Here is an 11253-nt window from a genome sequence, read left to right as displayed (position 1 = left end):
GAAAAACATGATTTCGTAAGTGGGACTACGCTGCACGTCAAATATAACAAGATGGGCCGGGCACGGCAATGGTCTGATTGTGACATTCTGAGGGGTAACGATCTTCCCCATTGACAACGGCATGATCATTCGGTAACCCAGACCGGTCAGATATGCAAATAGTGCGCACATCACAATCAGACGTTTGCCAGTTCTAACTTTGTCGATCATCGCGATGCGATCGTTTAGATTGACGACGTTTCGCCAGTCTTCATCGATCAGGATTAGACAGTTTCGTACTTGATTCTTATAAAACAGCACGTAACCGTATTTGATTATTCCCACTATCGAGTATATCATCGTGCCCACGACTTTCAACCGCAAACGAACGTCCGTCAGTATCATGAACATATAGAGCACAGTCGGGATCGTCTCGCACAAGATAAGACCGATACACACAAAAGCCAACGTAACTGTCTCTATCAGCTCCAGACAAATGGAATTCGTGCGCGCGAATGGCCATATGCCTATTATGCGAGAGAAGAAGCGATTCATCGCGAAAGCGTTCTCTATGTCGTGTTCGTAATACTTGTTGGCAAACATCTTGAAAGACGGATTAATTTTTCAATTTTTTATACGAAATCTCTCCACTTTATGATATGATGATACTGTGTATCATGGAAACGCTTCTGCACGATACTGAGACGAAACGTGTCTATTCACCATTGATCGCAACAGCGTACACTGACGTACGTACGGCATCCTTTACTGGATACAAACGTAATTTATAATTCACTTGCGCCTGCGTTTCGAAGGGACTGAAAAGCCACGTCAAGCAGATGGCTAATGTATGTATGGAGAAACTTTCCAGGAGATTGCGTGCAGATATATTTATGATTTTTTCCTCATGGAAAGGAACAAAAAGTTTTTTTCCTGGAAGCTAGGAAAGAGTTAACGTTTCGTAAAGAAAACTTATAATAACAGTATTAGCAGAACGCAGTTCTTGACTTTATAGAGTCTTCGTAGAAAAAGGAGAAAAATCGTACTTATTACGAGACTATTTCTAACAATATTGTTTGTTGGTTATGTCATTGTGAATATATCTTTGGTCAAAACGTTATACAGTGCATTTAGATATTTTAGATAATAAGATTCAAGTTACGGTGCTGATTCGTTGTAGAATAATATTTGATCGCGTGCCATGCTAATGCTTTTTTGCGAAAATGATTTCGAAGCAAAATAGAAAAATGCTTCTTGCACAGCTCATTTGTATCATATAATACTGAAGCTGCTTGATACTTTAGGAAAAGTTTCAATGACATTTTGTTACATCTTTCGATTTTGTCGTCCCTGTGTCCGACCGATCGATACGGAACGGTTGGTAGTTGAAATTGAAGATCGTTATTCCAGATCGTTGGGTATTCCAGAAAGGCGCAAAATCAACAAGTCGCATTTGAGTTTTGAGTTTTCTCTAAGCTTTCGTTGACGTTTGACGTCTCGCGAGCGTCACCGGTTTTGACGAGCTAATTCGTGTTACAGAGGTGTTCTCTGTGTTCTTTGTTGGGTGTTCTAAACCTTCTTAACTTACAACCCAAGTTCTATATTTCCGCGAGTGCGTGAGTGCCGAGTCCGCGCCGAAGACGTAAAAATATATTTAATCAAGAATATATTGAAACTAAAACCACATCGTATTAATTAATGACTGAACTGCTTTCTATTTTAATATAAAAATTTTAATATATAGAAGTCGCACTAAGAAACACAAAATTTTTATACACATTTTTCTATATAAAAGAATTATATCAAAATCAAATATATGTTTAAGTATACTATGTATGTACAACAATAATACTAAACTTTGTTACCATTATGATGAGTTTGTGGTCGTAGCTTCAAAATAAAGAAGGAGATAAAACAGAAACGTTCAGTCTGCAGTTCTATTTATGTAGAAGTATGTGTGTTAAAATAATAAAAGCTGTTTTCATGACCTAGAAAACAAGAATAATATTTCACAGTTATTTTCTTATTATATTATCATAATTTTTCAAACGTATCATATCGCACTTATTCGGTATGATACAAAGGAAAAATGTGTATATCTCACGTTCTGATTTCAACGGACATTCAATCGATAATTAGTTATTATAGTTTGAATCATGTTAAAATAAGCCTCGGATGTTTTAAGGATTTCAAATATGTCTTATGTATAATATTTTATATTATAATAAATGGTAGATTCAGTTACTTTTTGTGACATAATTTGATCAAATTTAAGAATTATGTAAGTTTGAGCGTGCGTTGGAATAATCATAAATTACATAAAAATGTAAACAATTCTCCTAGTTATTAAAACGAAAAGCCTTTGTGTTTTATGGTTATCTAATAAATATTTACTTACCTAAATAAAGAAAAAGAACTCCATTTACGGTCTGAATTAAATCTTGGTAGCTAGGATCTTGGTCAATTGATTGTATATCATACGATCGTGTTTCACTTATTATTATTATTATTTACTTACTCATATTTTTTAAATAAATCTTGAAATATATTTATATCTTAATATTTTTATTATTTTATATACGCGTTCATTAGATGAATGAAAAATAAATCAGTAAGTCAAGAATTATATAACGAGATATGTATATGATTATAAACATTATTTGCAAATGTATTTTATTTTTTTATTTAAAACGGAGATATTTAAACAAGAAAAATATTATTTTTTTATATTACTACTTCTGATTTATAATTACAGATTTTTATTTTTAATGTTTTTTATCTATATAATTACGATTAGCTTAAATTACTTGGAATTGCTCGGAATTATTACGAAGTCTCAAAGGAATAGAATTATTTGTGAGGAAGGTAGGGTGTTTACAGGTTTCATGGTAGCCTACATTTTGCGCAGAAGTCTAGAGAGTAACTGTGCAAAATTTAGTCCAGATCGGTCAAAGGATTTAGGAGTTAACAAGGGACATTCAGACAGATATTCTAGTTTATACATTACGGTTAATTCTTAAAATTTACTCAACTGATCGAAGAAGATTTAAATATGTAACGGACAGCCTAACGATCTAAAATAAATGCATACGTAATTATTAATTATTTTTCTTTTCCAGAAGAACTTTTATGTTATTAGTTTTACCAGTAGATCAGTTCAAAAGAATATTTATGTCACTTACATTGCCAAATGTTCTGAGCGACAGATCAATGATATTTCCTGCTTTAAGTCTTAATGGAGTTATAGAAATGATTATGAGTAAAATCAATGATCGCGCTTTTGCATCCGGAAGATGATGCCATTCCAAAGTACATGCTGTTAACGCGACTTTGTCTCCCTAATTTTTATTAATTAATTACAAGCGTCAGTAATGCGAACGAAAAAAAATAACATTCCGCTAATATACCGCTTCATTACGGTTATTGTCTCCGATAGTGAATAACGGGCAACATACCTGATCGACGACTTGCTCGCCCATGTAGCAATATATAAATATGTTGAAACAGAGCATTGTTAGCGCAATGATAAATGAGCACAATCCAACAATATTATAATTTTCCCACTCCTGTAAATTGAAAACAATCTTATTAATTTTTTTGTACAACTTGACACCATAACGCCGAGTACTCTGTCATGTCACGTTTATCTAAACTTATATTTTCCTTAAAACTCAACGTTACATAAATATTTCTGCGCACCATCATCATGTAATAACCCGCGAGGCATATCAGCAAGGTTGATCCCATGACTTCTATTAAATTTGGATACTGTGTGGTATTCTGCACCAATTGTAAGAAACTAAAATGCATGCCGAGAAAACTATGAAAATTGTTTTTAACAAAAATTACTAGTTGTTAATCCAATATTTTTTCGTATAATTGATGACACGTTACCCATTTTGCGTAGAACCTATCGCGTATTAAGCTCTGACATAGTCTCTAGTGAAGTTAGAATTACATTAAATAATCTGCGAATAGACCTCGTCATCATTGTACGCAAGAAAGAACTCACTTTCTTATTTTAATTTGATGCTCCACGATAGTGGCCAATTTCTTGTTCAAGTTTTCCGGTCGACTCTCATTCACGAAATCATTCATTAACGTCACGAGTATGTCCGACTGCACGCAAAAGTGCATCGCGCAAATGGTCACGAAACTGAAGGTTGCCACCGTAATCGTGTACTTTATAAATCCCGCAATAAATTCTATGAAAAACATGATTTCGTAAGTGGGACTACGCTGCACGTCAAATATAACAAGATGGGCCGGGCACGGCAATGGTCTGATTGTGACATTCTGAGGGGTAACGATCTTCCCCATTGACAATGGCATGATCATTCGGTAACCCAAACCGGTCAGATATGCAAATAGTGCGCACATCACAATCAGACGTTTGCCAGTTCTGACTTTGTCGATCATCGCGATGCGATCGCTTGGATTGACGACGTTTCGCCAGTCTTCATCGATCAGCATTAGACAGTTTCGTACTTGATTCTTGTAAAACAGCACGTAAACGTATTTGATTATTCCCACTATCGAGTATATCACCGCGCCCATGACTTTCAGCCGCAAACGAACGTCCGTCAGTATTATGAACATATAGAGTACAATCGGAATCGTCTCGCACAAGATAAAACCGATACACAGAAAAGCCAACGTAACTGTCTCTATCAGCTCCAGATGAATGGAATTCGTGCGCGCGAATGGCCATGTGCCTATTATGCGAGAGAAGAAGCGATTCATCGCGAAAACGTTCTCTATGTCGTGTTCGTAATACTTGTTGGCAAACATCTTGAGAGGCGGATTGATTTTACAATTTTTTATATGAAATCTTTCCACTTTATGATATGATGATACTGTGTATAGCATGGAAACGCTTCTGCACGATACTGATTGTGAGACGAAACGTGTCTATTCACCATTGATCGCAACAGCGTACACTGACATACGGCATCCTTCACTGGATACAAACGTGATTTATAATTCACGTGCGCCTGCGTTTCGAAGGGACTGAAAAGCCACGTCAAGCAGATGGCTTATGTATGTATATGGAGAAACTTTCGAAGTTGCGTGCAGATCTGTTTATTATTTTTTTCTCATGGAAAGGAACAAAGAGTTTTTCTCCTGGAAGCTAGAAAAGAGTTAACGTTTCGTAAAGGAAACTTATAACAGCAGTATAAGCAAAACGTAGTTTTTGACTTGGCAGATTATCCGTGGAAAAGTAACTGTTCATATCACTATATCCCAAACAATATTGTTTGTTGATTATATTACTGTGATCATTTATTTTATTGAAATGTACAGTGCATTTAGATAATAAGATTCGAGTTACGGTGTTCCATATAGAATAATATTTGATCGCGTGCCATGCTTTGGAGATTTTACCCAGGTAAGAAGCACATGTCATTTTGACGTCAGAAGACGTCAAAAGGACAGACTTTTGACGTCAATTAACGTCAAAATGATATGTGCTTCTTACCAGGGCAGTATCACGCGAGGTGGACTTTTGCAGCAAAATAGAATAATGCTTATTGCGTAACTCATTTATATCATATAATACTGAAGTGCAGCTTAATATTTTATGCTAAGAAGAGTTATGCAATCAATATGATATAAGGATATATTTAAACCAAGATCACATCGTATTATGCTATCGCGTCTAAATTTTTTTTGCATGTTTATGTCTTTTCAAGCATATTGCAATGTTACCGATACAACTTAACTTAGCTAGTTACGTAGAACGAACATTGACTGACAATTTATGTGTTCTGAAGTATATACGATACTTCAATCTGTTCGCGTATACAATCATGCGCAATTGTTAACGGATGTACAACAGCATTGTTTTTGTACATACGTGATTGATAAATATAAAATTACATGTTTAGTTATTTCTCTTAATATCTACTAAATGCTTGTGTTTATCTTGCAATGAAATGAGAATACTGATTATATAGAGAGATAAAATAGTAACTGCGTAACTTTATTAAAAACTGAACTGTTTTCTATGAAATTTTAATATAATTAAACCGCACTAAGAAACAAAAATTTGTACACACATTTTTATATAGATAAATGAAAAATAAATCAGTAGAATCAAGAGTTATACAACGTCGTTTGAATATGATCATTAACATTTGTAAATGAATTCAATGTTTCATTTGGAAAGGAGATATTTGAAGAACAAAAACATTATTTTACATTACTACTTCAATTCTCTAGTTACAGATTTTTATTGCTACTATTTCATCTATATATTTACAACTAGCTCAAACTATCCGGCGTTTCTCAGGATTATCACAAAGTATTAAAGGGATAAAATATCAGGGGAAAAGGTATTCATAGCAGCCTATATTTTCCGCTGGGTTCTGGAGAGTAACTATCCAAATTTGGTCCAGATCGGTCAAAGGGTTTAGCTGTTATTAGAGAATATACAGATAGACGTTCTAGTCTATACATCACAATTAATTTTTTAAGTTTAGTCAAGTGATCGAAGAAGATTTAAATATGTAACGGACATTTTAACGACCTAAAATAAATGTATATGTGGTTATTAATTGCTTTTCCTCCGTGCAGGAATTTCTATATATGCTACAAGTTTTATTATTAGATAAGTTTAGAAGAATGCTTATGTCACTTACGTTGCCGAACATTCTGTGGGATAGATCAATGACATTTCCCGCTTTAAGTTTTAATGGATTTTCAGAAACGACTATAAGTAAAATCAATGTTCGTGCTTTTGCATTCGGAAGATGATGCCATTCCAAAGTGCATGCTGTTAATGCTACTTTCTCTCCCTAATTTTTAATAATTAATTACAAGCGTCAGTAATGCAAAAAAAAATCAGTTAGTAATACGAAAAAAAAAATAACATTCCGCTAATGTTCCGATTCATTATTTTTCATATATTTTACAGTTATCGCTTCCGACGATGAACAACGATTCAACTACATACCTGCTCGATGACTTGCTCGCCCATGTAGGAATAGATAAATACGTTGAAACAGAACATTGTTAATGCAACAATGTATGAGCACAGTCGAAGAATATTAAAATTTTCCCATTCCTGTAAATTGAACAATCTTATTAATTCTTTTTTACAGAACACGCGACACAACGTATTTTGCTACGCGACGCGTTCATATCTATTCTTATATTTCGCTTAAAATTCTTTGTTACGTAAATATTTCTGCGCACCATCATCATGTAATAACCCGCGAGGCATATCAGCAAGGTTGATCCCATGACTTCTATTAAATTTGGATACTGTGTGGTATTCTGCACCAATTGTAAGAAACTAAAATGCATGCGGTGAAAACTATGAAAATCGTGTTTAACAAAAATTGTTAGTTGCTAATCCAATATTTCTTCGATAACTGATGACACGTTACCCATTTTGCGTAGAACCTATCGCGTATTAAGCTCTGACATAGTCTCTAGTGAAGTTAGAATTACATTAAAGAATCTGCGAATGGACCCCGTCATCATTGTACGCAAGAAAGAACTCACTTTCTTATTTTAATTTGATGCTCCACGATAGTGGCCAACTTCTTGTTCAAGTTCTCCGGTCGACTCTCATTCACGAAATCATTCATTAACGTTATGAGTATGTCCGACTGCACGCAAAAGTGCATCGCGCAAAATGTCACGAAACTAAAGGTTGCCACCGTGATCGTGTACTTAATAAATCCCGTACAAAATTGCATGAGATATACGATTTCGTAAACGGGGGTACGCTGAACGTCAAATATAACGAGGTGGGCCGCGCACGGCAATGGTCTGATCGTGACATTCTGAGGAGTAACGATCTTCCCCAGTGACAAAGGCGTGATCATTCGGAAACCCACGCCGGTAAGATATGCAAATAGTGCGCACATCACAATCAGACGTTTGCCAGTTCTGACTTTGTCGATCATCGCGGTGCGATCGGTTGGATTGACGACGTTTCGCCAGTCTTCGTCGACCAGCATTAGACAGTTTCGTACTTGATTCTTGTTAATTAGCAGGTAGCCGTATTTAATTATTCCTACTAACGAGTATATCGTGCAGCCCACGACTTTCAGCCTCAAACGAATGTCCGTCAGTATCATGAACATGTAGAGTACAGTCGAGATTGTCTCGCACAAGATAAGACCGATACACACAAAGGCCAGCGTGACTCTCTCTATCAGCTCCAGATGAATGGAATTCGTGCGCGCGAATGGCCATATGCCTAACATGCGAAAGAAGAAGCGATTCATCGCGAAAGCGTTCTCTATGTCGCGTTCGTAATACTTGTTTGCAAACATTTTGAGAGACGGATTGATTTTACAATTTCTTATACGAAGTCTTTTTACTTTATAGCACGATGATATCATGCAGCATGGAAACACTTCTGTAACGCACGATACCGATGCGAACCGTGTCTGTTCGTCACTGATCGCAGCAGCGTACAGTATCCTTCGATGAGTACAAACGTAATTCATAATTCACGTGCGCCTGCGTATCAAGGGGACTGAAAAGCCACGTCAAGCAGATGGCTAATGTATGCGTAGAGAAACTTTCGAAGGGGTTGCGTGCAGATCTATTTGATTTTCTTTCATGGGGAAAGGAACAAAAAGTTTTTTCCTGCAAGCTAGGAAAAAGTCAACGTTTCGTAAAGAAAACTTATAATAGCAATGCAAGCAAAACGCTGTTCTTAACTTGGCAGAGTATCCGTGGAAAAGTAACCGTACTTTACCACGTCAATATATCTCAAACAATATTGTTTGTTGATTATATCGTTGTGACTATCTTTATATCTTTTATTATAATGTACAGTAAAATCAGATGCTAAGAGTTACAGTGGTCCGTACGTATAGAATAATATTTAATGCGTGCCATCCTAATGCTTTGGAAATTTTAATACCGCGGTTGGACTTTCACGTGCGGTAAAGATTTCGGAGCAAAATAGAATAAAGCTTATTGCACAGCTCATTTATATCATATACTGAAATGCTGCTTGATACTTTAAATCAAGAAAAGTTATGCAATCGATGATATTGAAACATATTCACACACAGATCACGTCGTATTTTTTTCACACATTGCAATGTTACCGATGCATTTAACTTAGCTAGTTACGAAGAACGAACGTTGATTGACAATTTATGTTTTCTAGTTACATCATATGATATTTCAATCTGCTCGCGTACTACAATCACGTGCAATAATTATCGGATATAAAGCAACATTGTTTTCGTATTTATGTGACTAATAAATATAAAATTATATGTTTGGTTATTTTTTAATTTTTACTGGATGCCTTTATTCATCTTGCAATGAAATAATCATATGGCTTATATAGAATGACAAAATAGTAATTGCACAACTTAATTAATGAATGAACTGCTGCTTTCTGTAAAATTTTAATGTACCGTTAAACTGTACTAAAAAACAAAAATTCTTCACGCACGTTTCTATATAATAAAAATATATAAAAACCAAGAATATATTTAAGCAATCTATATATATACATCATACCAAGCTTTGTTATCTCTATGATGAGTTCGTAGTCGTAGTTTCAAGTTGAATATTATAGCAGAACCGTTCATTTAGTTAGGTTTAGAAGCATGTTGAAATACGTAAGAGTTGTCTTCACGACCTAAAAAACGAGCATAATATCTCGCAGTTATTTCCTAATTATTTCGTTATGATTTCTTTCACCTAGTGCAATAGATTGATTAAGAAGAGTTCTTTGATTGATCCATTATGATGATAATAATACCTACTAGATAACGTTATTAATTGTATTGTTAGTTTTTGTGCTGATTTCCGAAAAAAATAAACGAATGCTTTTGAACATAAATTCTTACATCGCCATATGTCTTAAATGATAGATCCATGATCTTGCCAGCAGTAATCTTGACGGGCATATTTGACATGATTACTATAAGGATGATCCCCCGTGCTTCCTTATTCGGAAGACGATACCACTCGAGCACGCAAGATGTTCTAGCTACTTTTTCTGCCTGTTATTAATATTATAGAACTCATGAAGCAAAATTTTTATAGATTTAAACATCACTTTAAGAACATTACAGAAACATTTCCAACAATATCTGCTCGAATACTGTCTTGTATTGAAAAACAAATAGCATTATCATATATTATATACACTATTAATATAACATATATTAATATTGCATAATATAATTCTTTCCTGAAAATAATAATACACCAATAATAACACACCTGAACGGTAAGTTGTTCACCAGTGTAACAAAACATAAACATATTTATCATCATGGATATAACTGATGTGAAGTAAGAGCACATAGCCATCGTATTACTATTTTCCCATTCCTATAAATGTTACATTATTGGACATTTCTTTTTGTTCCGTTTATTGAATTTTTCGAGTATATATAAAATTACGAACCATTATTATAAAATATCCTAAAAGGCACGCTAGTATCGTGCATCCCGTCAATTCTATTAGACATGCTTGTTGTAAAGTATTCTCTACCAATTGTAAAAAACTGAAATGTCGATGATACTGAATCAACACATTCCGGAAATGAGAAAATAGAATTAACTACATTCTGCATATATATAATGTTAATTACAGAATAATTAATTATTACTGACGTTAAGTTAATTTTCGTATTAGTGGCTTCAATAAAAAGTCCCAGACTCTTACCTTCGAATTCTTAATTGATGTGCAACCATTTTAGCTAGCTTCCTATTCACTTCTTGTTTCTTTTGCCATTGCTCCTCGACGAGATTTCTCATCAGATACACCAAGATCTGTAACTGGCCGCAGGCGTGCATCACGAAGACAGCACCAAGACCACATAAACCTGTCGCTATCGAGGTAGTAACTACCCCGGATAATATCTGTATTGCAAAGATAAATTCATAAATGGGGCTGACTTGTGCATTAAGGGAAAAAAAGTAAGCCGGGCAGGGCAGAGGTCTGATCGTAATATTTTGCGCAGTGACGATTTTTCCCTTGGCAAACGGCAGGATCAATCGAAAGGAGAGCCCGCTGCTGTACAGGAAAACAGCGCAAAGTGTGACCAGACGTCTTCCGATCTTCGCGGACTCGATCATCGCGTCTCGTGATCTCGCGCTGGTAACTGTCTTATAATCCTCCTCGATGTGCTTCAAACAACGTATGATATCTCTTTCATGAAAAACCATACTGCTGTATTTACTACCGGCCATGAAACCGTAGAGAAGCAGAGGAATCGTTCGAACCCTGATGCGTGTTCTCTTCTCAATCAACCAAAAACAGACACCCGGAATAAGTAC

General features: G+C 35.3%; 3 protein-coding genes across 3 annotated transcripts in view; all 3 read right to left on the bottom strand.

The window, feature by feature from the left end:
• LOC112457391 overlaps nt 1–8855 on the bottom strand; it is a 12386-nt gene extending 3531 nt beyond the window's left edge. Inside the window, exons 1-5 of the mRNA XM_025020400.1 lie at nt 7489–8855; nt 3992–4546; nt 3661–3778; nt 3435–3545; nt 8–582 (exon numbers count right to left, since the gene is read on the bottom strand). Of these exons, the coding sequence (XP_024876168.1) occupies nt 8–582; nt 3435–3545; nt 3661–3778; nt 3992–4546; nt 7489–8444 (2315 nt within the window). The 5' untranslated portion in view covers nt 8445–8855. The remainder of the gene's footprint in view (nt 1–7; nt 583–3434; nt 3546–3660; nt 3779–3991; nt 4547–7488) is intronic.
• LOC112457401 lies at nt 6452–7485 on the bottom strand. The gene is made up of 3 exons (XM_025020422.1): nt 7177–7485; nt 6935–7045; nt 6452–6776 (listed from the first exon to the last, which is right to left on the bottom strand). The coding sequence occupies exons 1-3, from the start codon at nt 7285–7287 to the stop codon at nt 6501–6503; spliced, it is 498 nt and encodes a 165-aa protein (XP_024876190.1). The 5' UTR covers nt 7288–7485; the 3' UTR covers nt 6452–6500.
• A 9-nt stretch (nt 8856–8864) lies between the features above and the next one.
• The window catches only part of LOC112457390, a 7966-nt gene continuing 5577 nt past the window's right edge, over nt 8865–11253 (bottom strand). Inside the window, exons 6-10 of the mRNA XM_025020399.1 lie at nt 10640–11249; nt 10379–10478; nt 10192–10302; nt 9813–9968; nt 8865–9601 (exon numbers count right to left, since the gene is read on the bottom strand). Coding sequence (XP_024876167.1) covers nt 9548–9601; nt 9813–9968; nt 10192–10302; nt 10379–10478; nt 10640–11249 — 1031 coding nt within the window. The 3' untranslated portion in view covers nt 8865–9547. The remainder of the gene's footprint in view (nt 9602–9812; nt 9969–10191; nt 10303–10378; nt 10479–10639; nt 11250–11253) is intronic.

This window comes from Temnothorax curvispinosus, unplaced genomic scaffold (genome assembly GCF_003070985.1).
Source record: "Temnothorax curvispinosus isolate PA1 unplaced genomic scaffold, ASM307098v1 QBEX01007752.1, whole genome shotgun sequence".
Classification (NCBI taxonomy): domain Eukaryota; kingdom Metazoa; phylum Arthropoda; class Insecta; order Hymenoptera; family Formicidae; genus Temnothorax; species Temnothorax curvispinosus.
The sequence above is the reverse complement of the archived record's forward strand: the minus strand, read 5'-3'. Positions and strand labels throughout refer to the sequence as shown.